General features: G+C 55.5%; 5 protein-coding genes across 5 annotated transcripts; 3 read left to right on the top strand and 2 right to left on the bottom strand.

The window, feature by feature from the left end:
* Positions 1-8481: 8481 nt before the first annotated feature.
* Positions 8482-10578, top strand: MAM_02416 (leucine Rich Repeat domain-containing protein; the record flags this gene model as incomplete). The annotated part of the gene is made up of 1 exon (XM_040821215.1): positions 8482-10578. The coding sequence occupies one exon, from the start codon at positions 8482-8484 to the stop codon at positions 10576-10578; it is 2097 nt and encodes a 698-aa protein (XP_040680629.1).
* Positions 10579-12601: 2023 nt separating this feature from the next.
* MAM_02415 (Enhancer of polycomb-lik) lies at positions 12602-16258 on the top strand (the record flags this gene model as incomplete). The annotated part of the gene is made up of 3 exons (XM_040821214.1): positions 12602-14041; positions 14095-15116; positions 15172-16258. 3 exons carry the CDS (start codon positions 12602-12604, stop codon positions 16256-16258), a joined length of 3549 nt encoding a protein of 1182 aa, XP_040680628.1.
* Positions 16259-20453: 4195 nt separating this feature from the next.
* On the top strand, positions 20454-21637 carry MAM_02414 (serine/threonine-protein phosphatase PP1; the record flags this gene model as incomplete). The annotated part of the gene is made up of 4 exons (XM_040821213.1): positions 20454-20633; positions 20687-21088; positions 21184-21483; positions 21545-21637. The coding sequence occupies 4 exons, from the start codon at positions 20454-20456 to the stop codon at positions 21635-21637; spliced, it is 975 nt and encodes a 324-aa protein (XP_040680627.1).
* Positions 21638-22766: 1129 nt separating this feature from the next.
* Positions 22767-23363, bottom strand: MAM_02413 (selenoprotein domain-containing protein; the record flags this gene model as incomplete). The annotated part of the gene is made up of 2 exons (XM_040821212.1): positions 22767-23087; positions 23238-23363. 2 exons carry the CDS (start codon positions 23361-23363, stop codon positions 22767-22769), a joined length of 447 nt encoding a protein of 148 aa, XP_040680626.1.
* Positions 23364-24580: 1217 nt separating this feature from the next.
* Positions 24581-24973, bottom strand: MAM_02412 (G protein gamma subunit; the record flags this gene model as incomplete). The annotated part of the gene is made up of 2 exons (XM_040821211.1): positions 24581-24674; positions 24813-24973. 2 exons carry the CDS (start codon positions 24971-24973, stop codon positions 24581-24583), a joined length of 255 nt encoding a protein of 84 aa, XP_040680625.1.
* Between the last annotated feature and the right edge of the window lie 2322 nt (positions 24974-27295).

Raw genomic sequence — 27295 nt, 5'->3', positions numbered from 1 at the left:
ACCCAGTTGCAGAGCGCTGCGGACGGTTCCCGACCGACATCTCTGCGAGGACACGGACGTGCCAAAATTGATGGTCGACATTTCCATGTTGCCCGCTCCTCCCCCCCGCGGTACCATGCAATTACGCGCCGAACAATATACCGGCCATGTGGGACTGACTCACCGCCGCGACGACCAGCGGCATCCGCAAACGTCATGGCTCACTCGGCCGCCCCAAAAAATGCCGAACACCGCCCCCCCCCAAGTCCGCCGCTCCGAGCCCATCATGGCAGATGATAAGCGGCACCGCCACTTGCCGCCGAGCTGGGGAGCCGAAACTCCCCGCACAACTCGGAAACAGAAACGATGACCCCCCTCCCCTCCCCGCACACGCACGCGGTGACGATGTCAAGGTGACTTATCAATGTGCTGTGTGACAGACCCTTTTTTTTGTAACCCAACGACGGCAACGATCGCCGGGTTCGTTTCACCAGCCAGTAGATGGTCGAAGGGGCTGCCGTGTCTTTCATGGATGCATTAGACCCTAGACTCTGGAGTGGCCCAAAGGTACCTGCGCCATGTGCTTGTTGGATCGACTAAATGTCATCGAGAGCACGACGCGCTCGCACGATTCCACGGCCAAGAATACCAGCAGCGGTGGCGTCGCCGGTTCAACATGCAAACAGTCCCGGCATCTGAACTCTGGCGCGCGTCGACCAACGCCCGCTGAGGAGGACAGTTCGAAAAGAAGCAAGAGAAAAACAAACACAAAACGAGCAAGGCCCACGGTCCCTCAATGTCGGTTGCCGAATCAGGGGCCCATCTTGGGGATTGACAACCGCCAACTTCATCATGGCGCAGCAAGCCCTTGTGCTGCTCGACGTCGTCGTCGTTGGACCGCGTTGCAGCAGAATGCGGCCATGGCGCCATCCCAGCACAGTCTGCGTGTGCTCTGTGTGTGCTCCCGTGTGCCGGTAAATTGTAATGCAAGTTCTACCCGTGATCCGTACCCCCCTAGCTCGAACGACTGGCCTTCGAGGCGGTGAGTGGCGTGGCGCCACCGGGATCCGGGCCTGGGGAGGGCTCGGATCGTGGGTGTGGCATCTCCAATTCTCGTGATAAGGAATGCCCTGGCGTCATGTGGTGTGCCGGACAGTGCCCATGTTGAACCGTCAGTGACTTATCAGATGATCGTGGTTGGCCAGATGCGGTGAATTTTCCTGGGAAAAGCGCCGGTAACGCGGCCACGGCGGGCGCTTTATTCCTGAATCCTGGGCTCGTTGGAGGCCGGCACCGGATCCCGCATGTCAGCCGGTACGGGCACAATAAAAGCAAGCAAGCAAGACGAGTACTTGGTGGTCGTAGTTGGTCTGCTCCGTACGCAACAAGGAGGAAGGGCAAGCGGGTGGGCTGTCAGGGAGGGCATGGCTCGCCTTTGGCGCCCCCCAAGCCTCCGGCCGTGATGCCGTGAGGAAGTTTGAGCGCATGAGCTGAACATGACTGCTCACTGCCAAGGCCAGCGACGCGGCTTTGCCAAGGAATGCTGTCACCGCACTTGACGTCTTATGTTTCCGTGGTCACCAACTGGAAACCGCGACTTCGCCAATGGGCGACTTTACGAGACCCTTGGATGGCGACTGTGCATGAATGTCTAGTCGCCGTCGTCGTCGTCGCTGGGTTGGATGGCCTTCTTGGCGGCGGACATGATCATCGCACAACGAGACCATCCGGATGGAAGGCTGGTCCATCGTGGACCGTGGTGGCGGGGTCAAACACCGACAGTCGACCTCATTCGTGCCATTGAAAGCTGGCACGAATCATGGCCTGGCAACGTGGCAGAGTCGTCTTTGTATCGTGCCGCGAGTAGTATGCTCTGGATGACGTACGGTCCGCCAGAGATTCCATCGCTTGTACGTATCGACCTGTTGGTGGTTATATGTCGGGGAAGCGCCAGGGTGGTGCGGAGTAAGAGTTGACGGAACTGAATCATGTCGCCATTCGTGAAACGGACGTCAGTTAGGCTTGGCAGTTCTGCAACAATATCTAGCGGCAACGAGCATCTGCCTTCGCACAGCAATCTAGCATCACAGGATGGATGGAAGCAGTCAGACAACATGAACAAAGGCCAATAAATACGATGGCATGGCCCGAATAAAATGACTTGTAACAAGATGAGATGACGCCCGCAGCCGTTCAAGGGCCAATCTTATGCATGGCGAGAATGGCAGGGGTTCGTCGGTACATGGATGTTCGTGCGAGGTGTAACGCTCCGTATTGTCGTTCGAGAAGAGCCATATCGGGCTCCAAGGGATCGAGAACTGCCTCTCGTCACCATCATTTGCAAATGTGCCGACATATTGCACTCCGAGGGCAGGCTGTATTGCCGGTCCTGCATGACGGTGGTCATCTGGTCATGACTGGCTGCTCTCTGCATACGTATGCCAAGATGATGATATTCGGCAGGCCAACCCCAACCCCCACGGTACGACGAGCAAGGAGGGATGATGGTGAAGCAATAAATCGGCCGAATGCGGCAACTTTCTCCGACTTGGCTATCGACCGAGCCATGTCATATGTCGCAGCTCCGTGACCAGGGCTTGGCAGCCAAAGAGAATGAAATCCAACAATCTGGCGTCAGAAAAGGGTCTTCCGCTGGTCCCTTGATTATATTGGCCAGACGTACGTCCATGTCAGCGCTCAGCAGTGCTCAGCTCGAGAACACAGACTGACACGTAGTAGACCAATGCAGCTGCTGTGAATCATTTGAGAGGAATGTGGTTGCAAGACAAGTCGACTAGGTGTATGTCAACCAGGGGGGCTCCTCGGCGGCTCAGACGTCGCCAGAGTGAGCACATCTGGCTGTGCATGTCCAAAGCCGCCGGGTGCAAGATGACACAAACCACGACGTCAACGTCTGTGCCGAGCCAAGCCTCGAGTTGTCTGGATCAGTTGACTGGTGATTATCGTCTGTTGCAGGGGTTTGTTTACTCGACATGCCGTCCAAGGGCCGCAAACACCACCACCGTTTTACCTCAGCCATGTGTTGTCAAGGTTTACCCCAAGTCGCGTCGCTAATTCTGATCCAAAATCAAACGCCGAACGAGGAATAAGCGGAACTAAAGCTTGTATGTAGTTACGTACAATACTCCACGAACCTACCCTGGCAGTCCATGGCAAATCAGTCATGTTATATGTGCCAGAAAGAAACTGATGTGGGCCCAGCTCTGGGCTTGTAACAAGGCATGCTTTTGATTTGTTAGCGCGAGGACTCCAAGTTCCGTACGCACACAAACATGTCATGGTGTTGTGTGTGTCTTCGTTTTGAAAGCTCCTGGGTCGCACGTCATTTGCATTTTCCCCATGTCGAGATCCCTGCTAGCCCTGACACGCTTTCCGAATAACAATTTCCTAGCCAACCAGGCCCAAGCCCGTTTTCCCATCTCGGATTCTCACTGGCGGCCATGGCATTCTATGACATTGTGCGGTGTCTACCAATCCGGCTAGAGAGAGTGACCGCCCGATCCGAACAACTGGTATGCACGGAGTACGGAGTGCCAAGCGCTGAACGATGTCGATTTGCTCTATATTTGTAACGAGCTCATCATCTGCCATCTAATCGTCCTTGTGGAGGCGGCTGGGTGGTCACCCTTCTCTGACTACTCCGTACAATATGGCCATGCCGCGGCCAAAAAACCGAAAAATGGAAACTCTTTCTGCGAGACAATGTTTCGAAACCGCCAATGGGCCGTGTCTCGCCGCCACGGAGAACGGGAGTCGCATGTCTGTCGAGTATTCTGCCACGAGCCAGGAGTAAACCCGGCACGCTGACATGGATGTCACGGTGGTGGTGCCGAGTGGTCAATGGGTCATCCTGGCTCCTGAGTGTGTTCCCGAGTACTAGATACATCCAATATATGATATGTAAACAATGCCCTGTCGTTGCCATGTTCGCGCATGCCAGTACCCCCTTCGGTATGAAACTACCACCACTAGAACGGATATTGACTTTTGAGACTACATGTGGTTATCTCAATCGGTGCGGGGAAAGGAATGGAAGGCCAACCCAACCTTGGGATGGAGAGTGAAGACTCTGCTGGTGCCGATTCAAGTCGCTCAGCCCAAGAGCCTCTGTTTGACGTGCCTTCAAACAAGCGCGCGCGGCTAGCTTTTGCAGATGAGGCGTACAGGGTACATCAAATCAATCCTGAGAGCTCAAACGGTGTGCCGAACTGGACCAAACATAATTAATTGGCCACTTTTGATGCTCAGCGCCATGTACGTATGCGCCAGGTGTGCTACGCTGCACTGCGTCGCATTGCGTCGCGTCGCATGGATTACACAGATGACGATGAGCGATGCCAGCTCTATATTACCCACGCCTCAATACCCACCCACAGAAGCAAACGTCAACTGGTGTCTGGGCTGAGGGAGCCAACGAAGGTTGCTGGGGCTTCGGCTTCGAGGAGATGTGTACGGCTCCCTGAGAAGTCGCGGAATCGTCGCATCGCGCACCAGAACACAGCTGAGCTGATTGTGTACTCGGTACGGAGTACGTATCTCTATGATGGGCTGTAGCAGAAGACTCGGGACTACCGGTTCACGTCTGTCGCATCAGGTGCTCCGTAAACGCATCGTACCCAGCTGGTGGTCGGTATAGCGTCGCGAATCCGATGAATTTTGCTCAGTTAATGCCATTTGCGGCTGAAACGGAGGCGCCATGGGCCATCGCTGTGCTTCCACAACTTCCAAGCCCCCCCCCATCTTTCCCGGCGACGCCACCCCGGAACGATAAGATTTTGTTGTTTCTGGACCAAGGCCAAGTGGAAGCAAGTGGTAACGGTGCCCACACCACCTGATTATGTACAGTCCGTTGCACGAGAGGCAGAAGGGCGAGATGTTATTGTGGATGGATGGTAACGGGAAATAGAACAGCCACGAAGAAGGAAGAAGAGAAGCCTTCAAGACGAATAGCAACCCGCTTGCTACCAGTGATGATGAGTCAGTCGACGGACGGGGTTCGGCGTACGGCGCCACAATGGCAGGTGCAGACAAGCAAACAGTAGGTGCTCCTGCCCACCCATTGATATGATAATTGGATTGTGTTGGCAATTCGCCAGTTGACATTTTCAAATGTTTTGCTGGTGCAGGGGCTGAATGCAGATGCTGACCATTTCGCCCATGCCCTGAGGACCAAGCGACCAGGGAGCGTTCTGTCCAGTAGCAAGATGTTTATTTTCTTTCCACAGCAGCGTCTGCGAGCGCCTCGGCACCATGGTTCGTGGCGCGAGAATGCCGCACGTAACTATCCATTGACCCTCGACGGTGTGGGACTTGTCAAGACTGGCACTCTGTCAATGAATCGGAGCTGGAGCTCCATGATTCAGATACTGGCAGCCAAGGTCCAAGACAAGCCCACACTAGAGACATACGCATCGTTGTAGATGGATGAATGGGCACGGCCTAGGACGGCTTGTTTTGGTCGTCATGAGAGACAGAAGCGTGGATAACGAACGGGCTGGATCACGCAGCCAAGAAGCATGGGCGAGCTCGGGCCGTGAGGGTCCAAGTCGCAGTCAAAAACAACCTGATGGGCATGGGACAGGCATCTGGGATGTCGGGGGTGGCCTCGCCGTCCAGGTGCTGTCGTATCATGTATGGTCGTGCGATTATCTATCTGCCCGGCTGGTCTTGTAGTTTGTCGGGCCTTGGCCGGCCAAGCGATGATTGAGGGTCCATTTCACGCATCTCGGGCGCATCTTTGGTGTATCTCGAGCGCACACTTCTTCCTCGTCGCCTTCACCCATGTTTGGCCACTGCTCGCTCGCTCGAAACATGGGCCAAATGCAGTGACCTGCTGCCGAGCCCTGCCAGGATATGCATGCACCGACTAGTATGCACGTATGCACGCATGTATGGACTACTCCGTACTCCGTAATTGTGTGTTATCGCCGGGATTAGCTCGTGAGGGTCCAGCGACGCCCCAATCAGCAGGACGCCGCTTGATCGCCTGGTGACCGCCGGGGTTGTCGGTTGATGCCAGTCGGATGCGTCCTTGTCGGCCGTGGAATTGCGTTTGGCACCAAGAAACCCACATCGGCCACTAGCGGCGCCAGCCCCAGCCCTCAGAGTCTCAGAGTTTTAACGGTGCTGGATGCTGATGGCCGACGGTTGATGGTTGATGAACGTTGTTGATGGGGTGATGCGGACGTTGGCGTCTGCCAATGGCCACAGATAGCTCCGGGGAGCGCCGTGGGAGTCGGAGTGTGCGTGCGCACCATGGATGCGGATGTGGACGAACTGTCATGCAGTTACAAAGTATAATGAAATGCTCGTGCTCGTGCTCGTGCTCGTGCTCGTGCTCGTGCTACACGGGGTACAGAGTACAGAGTACGCATGGGGAAGCTTATCCTATCCTATCTGTCACATCTCGGCTCCAGCTCGCAGGTCGGGTACCAGTTGACCTTGTTCTGGTGTTATTGGAGCCGTCGTCGGACATCCGTTCAACGTTCCCTCCTTTTTTCGTTCTGCACGCCCCCCGGCATCAGTCACCTCACGTTACTCAGCGCTCGTCAAGCGCCCTCCCTGGCACCTGGCAGGCCCTGCCTGGTCTTGACTGGACATCCCAAGTGCTGGAGTCTGGTACGGAGTACTCCGTACTTACTCACCATAGTACTTCTTGCTAGACGAGACACTGGACACTGCTCGGCACCTGGCAACTAGTAATAACTAGCCCCTGGGCACCTGGGCACCTGGACACCTGGACACCTGGACACCTGGACACCTGGGCACCTGGCACCTGGCACCTGGCACGGCCACCTGCACACCAACCAACACACACACCTTGCGCGCGCATCTACAGCCACTTTCAGCAGGGGCCCCGCCTTCATCAAGACGTTGGACCCCTTCTTCTCTTCCTCCTGGCCTGCGCTTGTTCCATCTCTCCTCCTTCTCTTCGGAAAAAACGGGCTTTTCTAATCGACGTTGCCATTTCCCCTGTGCATAATTTCGTGGCCCGCGATAGCCTCGAGTCCTTTCTCTTTTTTTCATTTTGAGTACGGGCCTTCTCCCTTTTATTGAGGAGGCATTTGCCAGATCTGGTCACTGGGTTGATCTTTGGAGGGTGAGTCACTCGCCAAGTCGTTGTTTTTGTTGTTGTTGTCGCCGCCTCGTCCTGGCCAGCCTTAGCTTCATGTTTCTTCCCGCCGGCTCGGAACTCCTTCACTCGACCGCCCGAGTGTGCAATTCTTATTCCTCGACTTTTCCTGGCTGCGTGTACATGCGAATTCTCAACCCGTCCCGACATTTTGATTTATACTTGTTTTTTTCTTTAATCGTTCCTGTTGCGGGCAACCCAAGTCCTTTCTGCCTCGCTTTTGCCTCATGATTTTTCTCTCTTGAGGCCGTGCAACCGCTCACCCTCTGCGTGGCTATTTGCTCGAGACCAAGAATTCCCCCACCCATTATTATTACACTGACCATGTCCATGGAAAATTCTCTTTTCGTGTGAATGTGTCAGCAAATCAGACCAGTATTACCGCTGTCATTGTTCAGGTGTCTGAGATGGGGGAAATCGCCCTCTTTTCCCGGCTCTTTGCAAGCACTCTGAGACGTTGACAAGGCCCCTTTACTGTTTTCTCCCCACACCGGCACCGAGAACGTATTTAAATGTTTCTGATGAGAATTTCCGGACCGTCTTCTTGCATGGCCTGGTTGTCACTCCGGTTGTCTGTTATAACCGCTAACCTGCCTTGCCATCCAGGTTGGCTCCTGTCAGAAATCCCGAAATTGCTTTGAACGGGTCTTTGAGTTGCTAGCGAAACATCCTCAGGGACGTTTTCCTCTGTTGCGCCCTTCTCTGTAAAAGACCTTTAGCCACTCTTTTCTGTTGTCAATACAGAGGTTTTGTCGTACAATCGCCCGATGCATAGGTAGATCATAGACATGGATTCTGAGGACGGTGACCACTTTATCAAGGCAAGTCTACAAACACTATCCGAGCACGCGTGGCTGACGACGGAGCCACCAGGACCTCCAAGGACTGAATACTAACGGTTATATCAGCAATTGGCGGCCTTTGTGCACACCCACGAAAAGGCCCTGGCAAATGCCTTGCAGTTCCAGCGCCGCGAGGTTAGCCATCGATCGTCCCAGAGCACCAGCGCTGCAACGATCCCTTCGTCCCCGACCTTGCCAGACCGACCCTCTACATCCTCTTCTACAACAAGCTCCTTAGCAGCGGCGTTTTCGTTGGGAGCCCTAAATTTCACGTCACATAATGTCAAGTCCGCAAAATTGGCCCTCACCCCCCACCACCTATTCTTCCTTCTATCTCGTTTCGAGGAACTTGGGATTAATGTTGGACCTATGAAGGTACGGTTGGAAAACCTACACGATAGTTCATCATCCACCAATTACGTTTCTTTTCTCGGCAACTCGCACAGAGCTCGTAGCCACAGTTCCGATGTAGGCTCAATACACTCCGTCTCAAGTATGCGAAGCGTCATGTCTGGAATGTCTGCACTGTGGAACAGCCTGGGCATTGGCGCCAGTATATCTGCAGCCAGAACCGAGCGCCAAAAGGCCGCCCTTCAGGCTGATTTGAAATATCTCTACTCCGCCTTCACGAAAATTCCCTGCTTGAGACTGGCTCCAGACTGGCGCGCGCGTTTGATCAGTGGCTATGAGGAATTCCCCTTCGACTCCGCCGTGCCGATTCATGTCTTCAAGAATTTGCAAGCCCTGGAAATCAACAGCATCGACTTCCGTCAATTTTTTGGCTGGGACCGTCTTGCAGACCAACTACGATCCCTCAGCCTAAGGCACGCCGGCATCGAAGACCCAGCAGATATTTTGATAGACATTGTACTGGACGATATGGACAAGAGGCGCCGTCGTACCTCAAAGTCACAATCATCGCCAACTACGACTTGGGCTGGTGGCACCAACAGCCCTCGACGGAGCCCCACCGTCCCCCCGGAGCTTGTTAGAGCGGCGTCTGCTCCAGGGTCACCTGAGCATAGAACTCTCCTCGCTGAGCTTCGCCGCGCCTCGATGACGCCGAATGAGCCGGTTCTGGAGGACAGTGAGAGCTCTGATACCGCTAGGCCCTCCATCTACCGCGACGATGCTGATGATGTCCCTCGATCCCCTTCCAAAGTTGCAAGACCTCGAAGTATTTCCCCTACTCGTCCTGCAAGTTCAAGGCACTACTCTTCTCAAGTTCGGTCCTCTCAACAGCGCATCAGGCGCTCCGGCTCTGGTAGTTCTCATTCGAGTCTCTCTGAATCTTGGCATCATCACGCGAGGGGTAGCTCGGGCAATCTTTTGGCTTTGGGAATCTTGCCAGCGTCTAAATGGCGCTTCCTTCGACACCTTAGCCTCGCTGACAATGCTATTACATCTGTCCCCTCTACAAGCCTGGCTCCTCTCTCAAATACACTCTACTCTCTCGACCTGTCATCGAATCTGTTCAGTCAAATCCCTGACAGCTTGGCTTCCCTTACCGCTCTGCGAGCGCTGAACCTTTCCCACTGCATGATCGACTCGCTTCAATCCCTTACTCGCAACCCACTACCTGCTATTACAGCCCTAAACCTTCGGGCGAACCGGCTACAGTCCTTGGCGGGGATTGAGAAATTATATCCACTGGAACGGCTTGACCTCCGAGATAATCGTCTCTGCGATCCCCTGGAACTTGCGAGACTGACTGGCATCCCTGACATTCGGGAAATTTGGCTCGACGGTAATCCCTTCACCAGAACTCACAAGGATTATAGAGTAGCCATATTCAACATCTTTCGATCTGCTCCAGGCTGTACAGAGGACATCATCATTGATGGTCACGGGCCGAGCTACTCCGAAAAGCGTCTACTGACAGAGCGTGCGCCCATTCCTGATTCGGTACCGGTAGTCAAGCAAACAGCTTCGGATACTCCTGTTGTCGTTGATGTTAGCACACCTGCCATTGTCTACAACTTACCCAGGGATTCTTCTGCTCTGCGCAAAGAGCGTGTAGTTGCTAAAGCTGTCACTAGTGAAGTCAACATCAATTCTTCGCGCCGTCGAAAGGTATCAAAGAGACGCATTGTTGATCTTGCAACTGGTGACAGCAGTTTAACGCCTACGCCGAAGGAATCATTTTCGGAGAATTCCGTGAGAGTACCAGAGTCCGAGGTCGGAAACTACCGCATTACCGCGCAGCCAGGCATAACGTTGCTTCCACCCGTCATACTGACGGACAGCAGAAAGACCCTGCTCACTCAGGCTCCTGCTGCGGCTTCAATTCCTGGTGCTTCGGCCAACACCAACAAGCCCCTCCCACCCACGCCACTTTTATATGACCTGGATAGTACTACAGATGAGCCAACAGCATCTAAAGACTGGGATGCTAGCGGTGAGATGTATCGCCGAAAAATTGAAGCCCTCCGCGACAGAGTTGGTAGCGGCTATCTCAGTGTCTTGAGCGAAGAGAGCTGGGATGGAACTAGCAGTCCGTTCATATCTTCTGGCGTTCCGTCTGTTGGAACTTTACGCACGGGACATGTGTCTCATCATGTGCCTAAAGCTCAAGCGATCCACAGCGGTCGCACGATGAGCTGAACCTGAATATGCATTCGAAAGAGTACGCTGCTGTGATGTGGCTGCTATTTTGTCCACCCCCCACCCCTCTCCCTTTTTGCCCCCTTTTTCCTCTTCTCTTCGATTGATACCCAAAACATACCCTCTTCACAAAATTTGTATTACTGCCGGAGTTGGGTGAACTCTGGTTTTGTTGATGAAGGAGCAAGGTGCTATTGTGCCAGCTGCTCTGAGATACCGTTACGTTTCCCATTCGGATTGCTGATTTTGCGTTGTCTGGTCCTCGAGGTTGAAGTCATGATATACGGAATGATTGGACGGAGCATAGCGATAGTGGCGTTTTGATTTTTTTTTTCTAAAGGTGGCTATCTGATTTCCTTTCGCTCTTCTTTCAGTTCAGGTCCTTGTGCTGCCGTTACTGAAGGCTGTGTAAGTGGATGTCTTTGTTTATAATGCAAGGTGAGAAAAAATGGACTGCATGGGAGGGCTGCATTGTTGTAATGTTTTTGTTTGCCTGCATGGTTCCGTTTGTCGTTGCTTTAGCAGAACGGGTGCAGTTTGACTTTGGACATGGCACCGCGGAGACATGGTTGCTGTTCCCATCTTCATGGTCTTTGTTTCCTTTTTTTTTTCTTCAGATAGGCGGAAGACCAATTGCGGTCTCCTAATGAAGCGATTCTTGGGCCAATATCCATGTTATGCGTAAACTTTTGTGTTGTGCGGTGAAGGAGGTCGTGCGTGAAGTATGTTCGCATCGTCATCATGCCCAGCCCTTTGAACAAGCTGAAAACTAGAATGAAGGGCTAAGACCAAGACCAAAACCATGGCCGGCCCTTTGCAATCCGCGATCTACTATTTCTCCTGCAAGGCCCCGAGCCACAAGAAGGTCCATGCCTGGCGCGGAAGAGGCCGAGAATGGGGCTCGAACAAAGAATGTGCCTCTTGCGGCCGCCCTCCCTCTTAAAAGGCACAAGTTAGTGCCCATTACCGGGCAGGCCAAAACTAAGGTTCATTGCGACTGCGGCTGGGAAGTGCCATGGCGATGCTGCACTGAAAAGCATCGACGAAAGGTACGGGAAGCTGTTCGACATGCCGAAGCTAGTCCAATTTCGTTTGGGGGGGGCTGAAGGTGAGATGGGAGACCAGAGCATGAAGCTCTCAGAGGTTGATGGGGACCCCATTGCTGGGAGCAATGCAGGTCAACTTTCGATGCACAAACAAAGGTCTGCTGGCGATGTTATGAGACGGTGTACTCCGTATAAGTTACTCTGTAGAGATACTAGAGAACGGGTGGGTGGTACATGTGCGGCGAAGCTGAGACGAAGTGAGGCGGTGAGGCGATGAGGCGATGAGGCGATGAGGCGATGAGGCGATGAGGCGCGCGCACTGGCGTCAAGGTGGCCAAGATGAATCTTCAGCTCAGGAACAAAGTCCTTGGTAAACAGCGCCGGACAATGAATGGGTCTCCTAAAATAGTTACCATTTCAATGACATAGCAGATTCCCAAGAACCACAATTCCTCGCCTCTTCCCCAGGTGCAGGTGCAGGTGCAGCTGCGCTTGCGGGTCTCGACCCGAAAGCAGCCAAGCGCCGTTCGATGGCTGCTGACTAAGGTGGAGACGGAGAAGCCACTGCTGGCCGGAATAAGCCATGGGGCCATTGAGCTGTCTGTCGGGTGGGGGGTGGTGGTCAAACTGGTCCGTGCGTCTGCGACTTCACGCGTTGTCTGTTTTTCGCTCCTTCAGACATTGGGAGCCCACGAAGTCACGACGAACTCCTGATGCCTCTGTGATCTCCATCCCCTGCGCCGCGACGACGTCTCCCTTTCGACCACTTGTATGCTTCCTTGTGCCTGCCGCGTCTGCAAGGGGGCTTTGAAATGAACGACTACCCCGCCCCTGCCCCTTGACGAGGTCGCGCGCAACACAACCTCCTGGATTTGCTTTGCAGCCGGGAAACCTACGTACGGAGGCCAGAATCGGCTGACGATCATCGAGATAATACACTTACTCGTGCCAGAGAGTCTTGGACAGCGTCGCTAGACATGGCTCCGGCCTCGCCATCTCCGAGGAGGACGCCTTCGGGCCGTCCTCGAGGCCGTCCGCTCGGATCGACCAATGCAGCGCGCGCGGCGAGACAGGCCTTGACTGCTACGTCTGCGACGGAGCCGCCACCCAAGAGGCGTCGTTACGTGCCTGGAGGACCTGGTGGGGGCGGTAGATTTGTAGAAACTGACGACTTGGAGATACAAGTGACGACTTCTGCGCCCAGGTCCAGGACAACCGCCGTGCGAAGCGCCATCAATGGCAAGTCACCGTCTGTGATGCCCCGACGAGAGAGGAGCACCCGGTCCCGCGCCTCCGCAAGCGAAGAGCTCGAGGAAATGCGGTGGGGGTCGGCTGCTGCCGTGGCGGCATCGGTCAAGCAGGCCGAGGACTATAAACCACGAGAGGAGCGAAGCTGGGAGGAATTTCATCCGAACCTTGATATCGAAAAGACTTTTATGATCTTTTGGGCAGACGAGGTCGATGGCATTGCGCGAGACACGCCCGGTACGCCCGCTTTGCAAACTCCAGGAACGCCGCTTGCGAATGGGTCGATGACCCCTTCGAGACACATCAACGCCGCGTCTACAGGTACTACGCCGAATCCCCAAGTCAAGCCGGACGCAAATGCATCCGATAACCAAACTGGGACTCCGTCAAGGCGGTCACGTAGGCCGACGCGCGAAGTTGTCAGCTTTTACAATGCCCGGCCATCAGACCTTGCACCGACACCTCGCACACCCAAGATATTACCTATACACAACCAAACACCAAAGGAAAAACTGGACCTGAAACTACCATCGTATCGCCGGACAAACCGGATCGAGTTATTCGAGAGCAAGACCTTTGGTCAGGCAAGATACGTCGACAAGGCAATGAGTAACGTTGGCTATCAGGAAAGCGACCAGTTCATTCGTCCCGACTCTACATTGATCAAGGCCATTGATACAAATGCGGAGGAAGACCTCGACCTCACTCCCATGATTAGCAGCGATGATCATCATCATCATACGAAATTGGGCAAGGTGGAATATGATATGGATGAGCAAGATGACATGTGGTTGGAACACTTGAATACTCTGCGGAAGCAGAATGAGCTGGAAACCATCACGAGAGAAGTCTTCGAGATAACAATAACGAAAATCGAGAAGGAGTGGCACGCGTTGGAAAAGAGAATACCGAAGCCCAATCCCAAGCCACCGCAGACGCATCGCCCTAGGTCGGGCTCTGCTGCCGCGGTGAATGGCGAGACACAATCTGGAGAGGAACCGGACAGCAAGTGTGCTATTTGTGATGATGGAGACTGCGAGAACACCAATGCTATTGTATTTTGCGACGGGTGCAACCTTGCCGTTCATCAGGAATGCTACGGCGTGCCCTTCATTCCCGAAGGCCAGTGGCTTTGCCGCAAGTGTCAACTTTGCGGCCGAGGCATCCCCGTAAGTCTGGACCCCCGTAGACATTCTTGGCGGGCTTTGGCTAACCACCATAGACGTGTATCTTTTGCCCCAACACGGACGGGGCTTTCAAGCAAACCAACTCTTCGAAATGGGCGCACTTGCTCTGCGCAATGTGGGTTCCAGAGGTTTCACTTGGGAATCACACCTTTATGGAGCCGGTAATGGACGTTGAAAAGGTCCCCAAGACTAGATGGAAGCTGTCTTGCTACATCTGTCGACAGAAGATGGGTGCGTGCATTCAATGCTCCAATAAGAGTTGCTACCAAGCATTCCATGTCACATGTGCGAGACGAGCACGTTTGTACCTCAAAATGAAGACCAGTCACGGTGCTCTCGCCGTCCTGGACGGGAGCATGATCCTCAAAGCCTTTTGCGATAAGCATTGTCCGCTAGAATACAGCAAGGAACATAATGTTCACCAAGCAACGCGCTCGGCCAAGAAGTTTTACAAGAGAAACATGAAAGGCCGCATTTGGGCCGACAATCTGGCCATTGCCAACGTCATCGCAGCACAGCAACGCAACTTGTTGGCGGAAACGACCGAGAGCGGGCAGTGTGAGAAGGAAAAGTCCATTTCGGAAAAGAGGAAGAATGAGCAACCGCCCAAGAATATGTGGAAGCTGCCCTCTGGTGCCCCCATCATCCCGCAAGCCGTGTTCGACATCGTTGAGGCTTCCATTCAGCGATTTCCTTTTCGCAAACGCAAGGATTTCCTGAGTGAGGCTTGCCGGTACTGGACGCTGAAGCGGGAGGCCCGTCGGGGTGCGGGATTGCTCAAGCGCCTTCAGCTACAGATGGAGACCTTCTCGTCCATGGAGCTGACAAGGCGAGACTTCTCCTCGATGGGTCGAAACGGCAAAGCACGACTCGCGCGGCGGATTGAGTTTGCAGGGGGCATCCTCAAAGACCTTGGTCAGCTGAAGGACCTCTCGGAAAAGATTGTGCAGCGAGAGCGGATGAAGGTGGATGCGGCCGAGATCGAGGATGAGTTTGTGAATGAGTGCTACTTCCCAGTGGCTAAGCATTTACCTCTGGCGATTGAGAAGGCCATGTCGTAAGTTTTTCGCGCCGGCACCAGAAAGAGCCGTTGTGCTAACTTTGATGCGAAGCTTGGATAAGGACCTCTTCACGAGCGGGCTGGAGAAGCTGCAATCCCGTGTTGGCCAACGGTTCTATGTGACAACCGTTGCGTTTGCGCAAGATCTCGGCGATGTCATCAGCACGGGGATCCTTAATGCCCCCTCGCCACCAGCATCATCGAGCAGCAGTAGCGAGTCGCGGTTCGAGGCCACGGATGCTGCTGCGGCAAAGACAAACTTCTCGGATATACGGGAGCGGCGGAAACTGGGCAAGCGCATCCTCAAGGCCGTTCAGTCTCTGCTGGAGACGGCTCTTCGAGTCGAGTCTGAAATCTCGAACAAGCCATACGACACGATGCAGAAGGAGCTGGAAAGCCTGATAGACGCCAGCGTGGACACGGCACGGGTCGCCATCACATCTGCTGCAGCTAAGCAAGAAGAGGAAGACACCATCATGGTGGACGCCCCGGACTCGTCTGAGATCACAGTCAAGAACGGCCTCGACGACGAAGACGCCGATGCCGATGCCGATGCCGATGCCGATGCCGACGCCGACGCCGATGCCGAGGGCGACCCAACGGACACTGCAGAAGACGTTGACGGCCATGAGGGCGGAAACATAGAAGTCAACACCTCTGGCCTAGGCATCGCTGTCGAATCTGAAGAACCCGGCGTTTCCCTGCGCAAGAGCAGACGCACCAAGAGCAACAACAGTGTCCAGCCCTCAGAATCACCGCCGGAATCAGAAGCCTACGTCAACCTGGCCCCCCCGACTGCCTCGTCAACTGGCGTCCCGGGCCCACCGACACCTCCCCACTCCAACGGGAGTTTTGGCAAGGAGCCATCAGATCCCTTGACTGAGGGGGGCGTCGTGTGGTACTTGAAGGCGATGCAGCCCCGGGGGACATCCATCCTTGGCGAGCACTGGGCTGCGGGGAGAGACGCGGTGCGCATGCTCAGCGAGGAGCTGACTGATCTCGACGACGAAGAGCTCAAGGGGCTCCGAGCGGAAGTGGATGAGTCGGTTGCCGCGGGGCTGGTCAGTGGCGATGCGGGCGATGGCGGCAAGGCCAAGGCAAAGACCAGGAAGAGGAGAGCCTCTGGGCGGAGGAGGTAGTTGTATTATTAGCGGATTTCAGCTGTATCGCAGTGGTGTGGACTCGGATGGTGGCTTCTCGCTTTTGGGTTCTGGCGTTGGGGGAGGGTCATGGCCATTTCGTCTCATTTTATTCCTCATGGTATTTCTTGCCGAGTTCTGGGGGTTGTGGCTTGGTTGCTGCACAAGTGCATTTGGTCGTGTAGAGATGGGGAGCTGGTCATGCCAATGAATGGTGTGCGGTGATGTTCCCTGTCCATCTTTTCTCACATGCATCCCGACGCCTACCTACTTCGTATAGGTATCTGATCCACAGGTAAATGCCCAGGTACTTAAGGTGGCGGGGTGGTTGATGATACTTGGGGAAGCTGCGCAGCAACAGCAAGGCACAACCAGACATGTCGATGGTAAAGAAACCGACGCAGGACGCTACCCTGCCAGCGCAGCTCCTTGCCCAGGCACGCAAGTAGACGTGCACTGTGTCGCGTCGTCTGTTAGCGCCCGCCACAGTGACAGATGCCGGAGCTGCAAGTGGTTTTCACATGACTGCATGTCGGCATACCATCATGCAGGCTGGGGAGCTTTCATCCGTAGTACGTACGTACGTCTATTTACGTCCCGACTACTCCGTACTCCGCAATCTGTAACGGGTCGGAAAAAGAAACCTTGCAACGCATGGGTGGGATCTGGCGCAAAACCGGGCTGGGCTGTGGGAGCGGCCAGCCGCCTGCGCCTATGGTGAATGTCAGGGGGGCCGGGAGCCGGGGGCCAGGACTCAGGACTCAGGAGCCATTCACTGACGTAAGGGCGGGCGTGGTAGGTTTTATGCGTCTAGAAGCCGACGCATGAAGTGGCTCATGCTGGTTGTCCAAAGCGACGGACTGCTTGCACGAGACGTGTGAGACGGCTCCCCGGGGGGCGAAGGAAGCCCGACGCCTATGCGAGCCGTTGGCCGGTCAAACAAGAAGAGGAAGGACGCCTGCGACGTGGCGCGTTTTGCACTGTATTCTCGTGTGTGCCAGTCGCAGTACGGAGTACACCCGTTTGATCAACGTCATTCAACGCAAACACCTTCGCAATGAATGCTCCCGCTACAGTCTGGGGCCACCCACTACGTGATGATAGTAGTAGCCGTGGCGTGGCAGAGTTTTTGAAGCACCACATATATATAATATAGTCGGGGTGATAATACCAGGCACGGGAGCACAGACGTGCCGGCGTCAACGAAAAGTGGGAATTGGGCCTTGGGTCTTGTCAAGCTCGATCGAGCTCCGTGTCACCCTCGGTGTCGTGTTCCCTTTGCTCTGCTCGTGAGCACTTGACGAGCCGTCCCTCCAGCACCTAGGAGCGGAGTGATGGCTACAGACTGCTCCCGCCAGGGGGGGCTTTGGTCGAGGTCATAGTTGCTTGGCATCGAGACGAGAACCCTGTGGTCCTGGAAGACGAGAGAGCCTTTCCCAGATCGTCGGAAATCTTGTGTTGCGGCTCGGAAGCCTCAAGACCCGCAAGACTGAACGAAGTGGTGTGATGTCTCCCTGCCGGCCTCCAGAGCTGGCGCAGGGTATCATGGAGTTGTCGACTCACATCTTGGATTCGTGATTCGTCATGTTTGACGGAAACTTTCGCCTTGGCGCATCTGAATGGGCTCGGGAAGCAGAACATTCAAGCCCGGCGGTCAAGGGGCCGGGCGTGGCGCGGAAGGAGCGACCTGCGCTGGGAAGCCGGCCTGGGGACCTTTATTGTTTATTATTCAACTTGGACAGAGAAAGGAAAGAGGGGACCGAGCGGCACCGTACCTACTTAAGTAGTATACTGACTACACGTTGCACAGCGCACACAATGTAATGTACGTGGGACTCGAGGGAGCAAGCAGCTCTGGGCCTCACCCTGCAGAGCTGCTATATTCGTTGCCGGTGGCCTTGCAATGCCCGGCTTCCCAGTTGCATACTCGTCCGTACTTGCTCCACCTACTTCCCACTTAAGTACTCAAGTACCCAAGCAGGTACGTACCTACCTACGGAGTAGGTACTCAAGGTATTCCAGTGTCTCGAGGGCTCAAGTGCTTTACTCGGTACCCGGTACTCGGCACCACAAATTAATTGGGTGCCGGTTGCGAGTGTGGGGATCTGGAGGCGACGAGGACGGACGGAAATCGGGTGAGGGCTAAGGTCCCAACAGATCAAAGACACGTAGATAAGTCTGGCAGCTCTTGGCATTTACGCGGCTGGTGGCGCGTATTGGAGTTGACAGGACAATACCAGACTCCGTCAATACTCGGGGACTCGGGACCTACCGAGTGCAGTTATTCAGGCGACACGCCAGTCAGGTCTCGTCGGCGTGCTGATAGGTACGGGCTGCGCCACGGCACCGCACCCGCAGGCCAAAGCTGGCATTGACTTTGAAATGTTGACTGGCGCTGACGCAAGCTTAACGCCCACACGGAGCTTGCTCAGGTCTGTCCGCATCATGTAACCACCAGGTACCTCCCTCTTCGGGACCGAGGTACGGAGTACTCCGCAGCATTTGGTGGTTTCCGGTCCTGGAGGCGTCATGGGCCAGGTGGCATTATCACGCAAAGCAAGGCCAACTTGAGCTGCAGCGATTGCCTCACAAATTGAAAATCGGAAAAGGAGCCATTGGGATGCCCTCGGAAAGGTGGATTACCGAGTCACGTCTGAGCCCGCGAGGCCGACGGCGGCCACGCCCTGCTCCCAGCTGCGTTAAGTACCGAGTACTACCGAGTAGGTACTTCTTACTGAGTGCTAGAACTCGGCCAGTCTCCACCACCAAGCCGACCAGGCACTGGCGCTGGCGCTGGCGCTGGCACCCCGAGCCCGGCGCTGGGTGCGACCCGCGAAGCCTTCAGTGTGTGTTTCGAAGCCCCCAGTGGCGGGCGGGTGTCCAGTGCGGCCCAAGTGCGCTCACTGCATGTGCCCACATCCTGCGCAGTTCACCAGTAGTTCGCAGAGCCCTGTACGGAGCACCGAGTACCGTCTCGCAAGCAGGTACCCAGGCAGGTACCTCGATTGGTACTCCAAGTGCCCAGTGCCACTTGACCCTAGGGACATGGACATGGACCAGCTGGCCTTCCATGCTCAACTGGACCCGGACAAGACCCCAACAATGTAGCGTCGCGTCTAGTCACTGGTCAGCTGGCCGTCGACTGGTCTGGTGTGGTTGCCGCCGCCGCCTCCCTCACAACCTCAGCGCTGGAGCGTGCTGTTGTTGGCTGCTGCCGGGCTGCTCCTTGGCTGCTCCCCCCCTCCCCTCCTCGACCTTGGAAAAAAAAAACATCCCGACGGTTGCTGCCATCTTTCCCCCCCTTCAACCGCGCCGAAAAGCGATTTCCTCATCCACGACGAACTACCCAACGGCGACCCTTGGCGACGACCAACTTCCGCGACGGGAGCAAAGCGACTTGGCTACTAGTGAGCCCATTCAAACGACGACAACGCCTTTTGGCCTCTGTCTCTTTCGCCCGACGACGACCCTTTCAGCCACCTCCCGAGGCTATTCTTGCCGACAACCACCCTTCAAGGGAACGCCCCTCGGCGACGATACAGACCTTTGGCGACCGTGTCTGTCCGCGCGTACTGAGATTGATCTCATCCATTGGGTCCCATCGGCTACACTCATTTTATCCATCTGAGAATTGTCCATTCCGCTCGCTCCACCGCCTATCAGGCTCATCTGGCCCCGAGCTGTGATCACTTCTTGGTAAGTCGCCCTTGGTAGCTGTTTTCCCCCCGGTTCTTGTTGGCATCTTCGATCCCCCTCCTACCATTCGCAGTCCATCCACGCCATCTGCGGCCTATGTGTCTGCGTTCCATGCTCTGGTCCATCACGTACGAGAGAAATTTGCGACCGAGATGCCGTCTGCTCCATTTTATTTGGAGGAAAAAACTAAAAAAAATCAAAAAAATCAAAAAAATCTGCGCCATTGTCGCTCTAAAGGGGCTTCGACTCCGCCTCTCCTTCATCGTGCTTGACACGCGCGCTACTGGTCGATTGATGGTTTGTTTGCTAACCGCTCACGTCGTCCAGGTTCTGAAGTGCATCGTAACATCAGCACTACACCAGTTCAGAACGCACGTTTCCCCCGCAGCCGCCACCTCCTGCGCATCGGCTTGCATCCAGCGATTCGTTTTTCACGCGCCAACGCCGCCCACCTCTCCGGTCCCCGCGGGCAATCCCTCGCCAAAGGGATCTCTCTACTATGGCTGACCAACATGAGGTCGATCTCGATTCTATAATCGACCGCCTGCTCGAGGTGCGTGGCAGCCGCCCCGGAAAGCAGGTTCAGCTGCTCGAAGCCGAGATTCGATACCTGTGCACCAAAGCCCGCGAGATCTTCATCTCCCAGCCCATCTTGCTCGAGCTCGAGGCCCCAATCAAGGTATGTCGTCTGGCTCTGGCACTACCGCTCAATCTTGTCGCTGACACTGGCAGATATGCGGCGACATTCACGGCCAATATTATGACTTGCTGCGGCTCTTTGAGTACGGTGGTTTTCCTCCCGAGGCCAACTACCTCTTCTTAGGCGACTACGTGGACAGAGGCAAGCAGTCTCTCGAGACTATTTGTCTGTTGCTCGCCTACAAGATCAAGTACCCCGAGAACTTTTTCATCTTGCGAGGTAACCACGAGTGCGCCTCCATCAACCGCATCTACGGTTTTTACGATGAGTGCAAGCGTCGTTACAACATCAAGCTGTGGAAGACCTTCACCGATTGCTTCAACTGCCTTCCCATTGCCGCTATCATCGATGAGAAGATTTTCACTATGCACGGTGGTCTCAGCCCCGACTTGAACTCTATGGAGCAGATTCGACGTGTGATGCGACCAACGGATGTACGTCATGGACCCATCCCCATTCTCCCTTGCTCGCAGCACCCGGCCGTTGTCTGTGGGTAGTATTGGTCTGAACAAGGTGTTAACTTGAATAGATTCCTGACTGTGGTTTGCTTTGCGATCTGCTCTGGTCGGATCCTGACAAGGATATTACTGGCTGGAGCGAGAATGACCGAGGCGTCTCCTTCACCTTTGGGCCTGATGTTGTCTCTCGGTTCCTGCAAAAGCACGACATGGATCTGATTTGTCGCGCTCATCAAGTTGTCGAAGACGGCTATGAGTTTTTCTCCAAGCGCCAGCTGGTAACTTTGTTCAGTGCGCCCAACTACTGCGGAGAGTTTGATAATGCCGGAGCCATGATGAGCGTCGACGAGAGTTTGCTCTGCTCGTTCCAGGTAGGTATCTGCGTTTGCTGGCAAATGGCTTGCGAGCTCGACGCTAACCAAACGATTGTAGATCCTCAAGCCTGCTGAGAAGAAACAAAAGTACGTTTACGGTGGTCTTGGCAGCGGGAGCAGACCAGTCACTCCCAAATACAAGTCCAAATAGTCAAACAAAGGAAATGAACGAGTTTATACGAACATGATTGCTCTCTTCTAGGTTCGGACGCCGCTAAGACCTGAGTCGTACCACCCACCTCGACGGATGATGACCTGTTCATGACGCCGATTTGCACCAACATCCGCCGACGCGCCACTGCGAGGCCGATTTTTTTGTCTCACCGCATCCGATTTGTTTTGACCCCCAACACGCTCTCTCTCCTGTCGAATCTCGATTTCTACATCTCTCCACACGAATGCGCGTTGCACACGCAGCTCGCAATTTGCGCCTCGCGCTGTCGCTGGTGTTCGCGGCCGCGAGCATGCTGGGTTGGTTGCCTCGGGTTGTACAGAAAACGATTTGCCGCACCTCATTGTGGAAGTGTCCTCCTGGCTTATATATGTATTTCCCCCTCCCCCCCCTTTTTGGCCGTGTGTATATGTTGGGAGGACACCTGCCGGGGGTTGGCGGATTGGAAGAACGAAAAATCTACACGGCAGCCCGGATCGTCTCTAATGCTCAATGCGAACTTGATCACGACGAAAAGCTGTTTTTTTTTTAACTCTTTATACAATATACAAATTTGACATACATGGTGTCATGTCCAAAGGTGACTTGTACGTGTTTTAGGACACGGGGCAGTCAATCGCCGAGTCCCGAACCCCCTTGGCTACACAGTCGTCGGCCTTGGAATGCCGACGAATCACGATGTTATGATGCACCCACGTACAGGTCGGAGAGTGGCAAAACGTCAAGCACGAGCTGACCTGAAGCATGCGACAGGACCGACTCGGCTACCCCCGTTCGGCGTTGGCCGTGACATCAGCAAAGCGGGCATGGGCTCCTGATGGTGAGTCCAAGCACCACAAGGTAGTCAAGCCGGGTGCACAACAGGCCCAGTGTTGAACTTTCTCGAGATTGCCGCTTCTCAGAGACGCCGCCACGACGATGACATGCAGCAGTTGGCACGGCTACGGAGGGGCTCGACGGGGGGAGGTTCCCGCCCTTGACTCGATCCAAACCCACTTGTCGTTTGTCAACGTCATCACCGGGACTGCCGATTCCCCCATGTCCCGAGCCCGGACGGCCATTCGGTCGACCGTCCCGGGCAGTCTGAGGGACAAACGGCCGCGGCGGCCTAGCTGCAATCCCGGCAAGACGGGTGCGTCGCAGTCGCAGTCGCGGTCGCGGTCCCGGTTCCGCCCGCGGCGTGGTGCCCGTCGACGTGTCCCAGGTCCCGGCCGGGCTGGATGACGTCCCTCACGCGCCGCTTGAGTTCCTTGGTCTCGGGGAACCCGCCGTCGGTCTTCCTGTCCCAGAGGACGGTGGTGCTCACGGCCTGCTGGGCCGGGCCGAGCGGCCGGTGGCGCATGGTCACGGCGAAGGTGCCCCCCGTGGAGGGCTGGAGGGAGACTTCGCCCAGGGACGTGGAGAACGTGGACAGGAGTTCTTGGGCGAACTTGCTCGGCGTGGTTGGCGGTCAGCTGAATGGCTCCCTCCCTGGGTGCGTGAGACTGGGTTCCGTGCCGGCGCGTGCGAGGCACGCAGGAGGCGTTTGGATGCGGCAAGGGGATGGACGGGATGGGGATGAGGCAGACGGCGGACGTACGTAGGCGGCCCTGAGCATCCATCTGCATTGCGTGCAGAACTGGATCGTCACTCTTGGAAGCCGGATTCCGTCGTGGTCTGCGCTGGTTGACTCGGCTTGCTCGGCTTGCTCGGCCTGCTCGGCCATGTTGCGCGCGTGCGTGGGCGGTGGAATGCTGTGTCTAGCACCTGCTGGGCGTGTGCTCCGCCCGACGAATTCGATGGCAAGGTTTGCTTCAATTCAAATCTTGTTATGTCCAAGTTTGCCCGCCGTCTGGGTCGGCCTGGGTCTCCAATTCCAGATGAACATTGCAACAGCCGCCCCCACCGCCGCCGCCCACTTTGAACTTGGGTCGATCCACTGTTCGGCGCCGAAGATTCACCGGACTCGAATTTGGTATGGTCTCATGGTCCGCGGTGGCCGACCTTGGACACCGCTTGCTGGTTGTTTTCTTCTAATTGACCGAGCATCAAGGCTTGCAGGACAATCGGCGATGCAGTTGAGTTGACGTCACTTTGTGAGAGTTGTTTGGTTACAACTAGGTAATCTGTAGCGTCTGGGACCGGGCATCATGTCAGAGACAGGTTTTCTCAATCAACAAGAACACAGAAACGGAAATCAACGATTCCACGTCATCACTAGCTTTTGAACCTTTATTGATCTTCAGTGTGTACCAAACATGAAATACGCAGACATAACGGACGCAAAGAAAAAAAAACTAGTGAAAAAAAAAGGGGAATTGATACATGCTGAAGAGCCGGTATTCCCAGGCCGATGTTTGCCTCTTCTTGCCCTCATGTGACTGCGTCTGTACAGACCGCCCTGCGCACGGAGACAAAGCCACGAGGTGGCCTGCTTCCCTTCTGCCCGAGTGGGCCGCCCGTCTTTGTGCAGTTGATAAGTCGATGGAATAAACAGGACTCCAGGTATATGCGTCGCCCATGACCATATTGTAGACGTGTCACCTCAATCTTCTCTCCTTGCTTGCTTGTTTCGCTCTTCGTTTGCCGCTCGGGGGGTATGCTGCCTCTGTGCCAACCCTGCACCAAGGCTCCGAGAGAGCTCTATCCATGGTCCCAGCCAAGAATCATGACAAGTATGTTTGTATGTGAAATTTTTGTGATTTGGTACGCCGTATCCATCTCTCCCACCCATCCGTCCAAAATTCTTCTCGCCTTCGCGCCCAAGCGCGCTGTTCCGAATTAAGATATAGAACACGTTAAGGAACTGATCGATGCTGCGCTGGCGTCGGTGCATGCCGCACCTCCACGCCACTGATAAATAAACAAGAACAAGTACCCATCGTAGCAGGTCGTTGGTGAAATTTTGTTGTCTACCGCGAGATCTCGACGAGAAGCACCGGCTTACATGACGACACAGCAGCTGCCTGATTGTTGCGGTGCGTAGGGATCCTCGCCCTTGGGTACCGAGCCCCATACGGATGGGACCATGTAATCCCTTGTTCCATTGCAGTAAGCAATAATACTGTTTGTCCGACGCGAGGAATGTCAGTTTCTATCATCACCAGGGGCTGTCCAATAATGCATATCAAGTCGCCTGCACGTGGTCCCCCCGTTCATCAGACTTATTTCTCACCTCTTAGCAGCTGTGCTGACGGGAATACGTTCGCGCTCCAAATCCTCTCGCAGACGGCTGTTGAGCTCTGTTAACCGTCTCAGTTTCAGGTCGGCCATGGACTGCTTCGTCTTCTTGATCTGCGACGGGTCGCCGACATCCCGCGAGGTGTACTGAGGCATGGCGACGACAGGTGTGGAGGCGCGGCGCAAATATTGGATTCAAGTAGAACGTCAATTAGATGGGTGATGACGAGGGCGGAGGCACCGTGATCTGAAGACACGGATGAAGCTGGGCGAAGGGCGCGGCAGACAAAACACGCGACGCGGGAAGGTTCCGATGAAATCGCAGTGGAAACTAAATTTGATGCGGTCAGGTGTTAGTCAAACGTACGGTAAAGCAGTCGGCAAGCTACTTTTTCTTCTTTCGAGTCCCGATTGTTAATTCGTCACTGAGGCTGCGGCTTGGTTGGGGACATGGCGAGAATAAACGACTAAACAAAGAACGAGCTGGGAGCAATGGGAAGGCCGAAACAGCCGAGAGGTGCCAGAACCGACAGCGAAAAGTCGCAAGACGAGATGACCAGGACAACGCTGTGTTGTGCAGGTGGTGCAAAGGACAAGAATCGTGGACTGGCGATGGTATTGATGTTGTCCATGGTCCACATCCCCAGAAGAGTTGGAGCTCGAATTGCCCAAACCTAGTCTCCGCCCCCCTTATTCGTCCGGGGAAAACCGCTGGAAGAAAATACACGCGCCCGTGGAGTGCGAAGGAAACCGCCCTCACAGCTGTGCAATTGCAATGCAGATCAATGGAAATAAGTCACTTACCGACCGATCTGGCCCTGGCGGATGGCGAGCGAAAATAATCGACGGAGGCGCAGAGGGGAGATGAAAAAAACGGGGGAGGTGGTGGTGGAGGAGAAGAAGAAGAGGAGGAAATTACCACGCAGGATGTGAGGCGGAAATTGGGCAACAAGCAGCGGAAGCCCGGGCGTGGGCAGTGGGCAGTGGGCAGTGGGCAGTGGGCAGTGGGCAGTGGGCAGTGGGCAGTGGGCAGTGGGCAGTGGGCAGTGGGCAGTGGGCAGTGGGCAGTGGGCAGTGGGCAGTGGGCAGTGGGCAGTGGGCAGTGGGCAGTGGGCAGTGGGCAGTGGGCAGTGGGCAGTGGGCAGTGGGCAGTGGGCAGTGGGCAGTGGGCAGTGGGCAGTGGGCAGTGGGCAGTGGGCAGTGGGCAGTGGGCAGTGGGCAGTGGGCAGTGGGCAGTGGGCAGTGGGCAGTGGGCAGTGGGCAGTGGGCAGTGGGCAGTGGGCAGTGGGCAGTGGGCAGTGGGCAGTGGGCAGTGGGCAGTGGGCAGTGGGCAGTGGGCAGTGGGCAGTGGGCAGTGGGCAGTGGGCAGTGGGCAGTGGGCAGTGGGCAGTGGGCAGTGGGCAGTGGGCAGTGGGCAGTGGGCAGTGGGCAGTGGGCAGTGGGCAGTGGGCAGTGGGCAGTGGGCAGTGGGCAGTGGGCAGTGGGCAGTGGGCAGTGGGCAGGCAGTGGGCGGTGGGCAGCAAGTTGCTGCAAGTCGGTGCTGGTCTGGCGTCGCTTCAAGTGGGCGGAATCAGCTACTACTATAGTACTTAGCACTTAGCATAGCCGCACCGGCCGGGGCGAGCATGCAGCTAGACTTGACATGCCGGGCAATTAGCTTGCCCACATACGGAGTACTCCGTACCGATACCGCTCTCCCTACGTGTCTACATGGAGGAAGCAACAGCGCAATAGAGGAAGCAAATGGCGGGCGAGCTCAAGCTCCTATGTCCTATGCGGGCGGACCCAGGAAGCACCACGACCGATGCCAAGCTCGATGCTCGATGCTCTGCTGTCTGCACGGAGTAGTACCGGAGTAGTACTCCGAACGTGCAGTGCAAGTCGTGTCCGTGGTCGTGGTATCCCGCACATTATTCCTTCCATCCCCTTCGTCCGTCGTCGTCACATTTTGTTGTGCGCCTCGTCGCGCCTCCTCCTCGAAGCTGCCTGCCTGCCACCCGCCTTGAAGTTGACGGCAAGCAGGGGAAACCCTTTGATGCTTCGCCTCACGTTCATTGGCTCCGCCGGCCACAGACCACTCCGTTCGTGGTCTAGTGCCGTCGCCGGTCCTTGTCGAATGCCATGCCCCGCCAAAACGTCTCGAGTGGACATCTGATGTCGTGCCATTCACAATCATCGTGGCCGCTCGTCGCTGGTGTTCTTGGAATGCATGCGGCTGTTTGTGTGCCGAGATACTCCCTCTTTGCCCTGTACTCCATACCCGGTGCTACATACTCCGTACTCTCCGCCTTCCCTTGCTTGCAACGAAGCCTCTTGCTTGGCGTCGGCAGAACCTGATGTCGTGCCCCAAAACAGGAACCAGGTCATCCATTGGAACGCTTTTCACGACCCCAACGCCGAACGGAACGCGTCAGATCATTTTGACCCTTCGTACTCCGTACTGCCTGCCCGCATTGAAACACTCGCCGGTAGCAACTG

The sequence above is a fragment of the Metarhizium album genome, assembly GCF_000804445.1.
Source record: "Metarhizium album ARSEF 1941 chromosome Unknown scaffold_4, whole genome shotgun sequence".
Lineage (NCBI taxonomy): Eukaryota > Fungi > Ascomycota > Sordariomycetes > Hypocreales > Clavicipitaceae > Metarhizium > Metarhizium album.
This window is presented reverse-complemented; position numbering and strand designations above follow the sequence as displayed.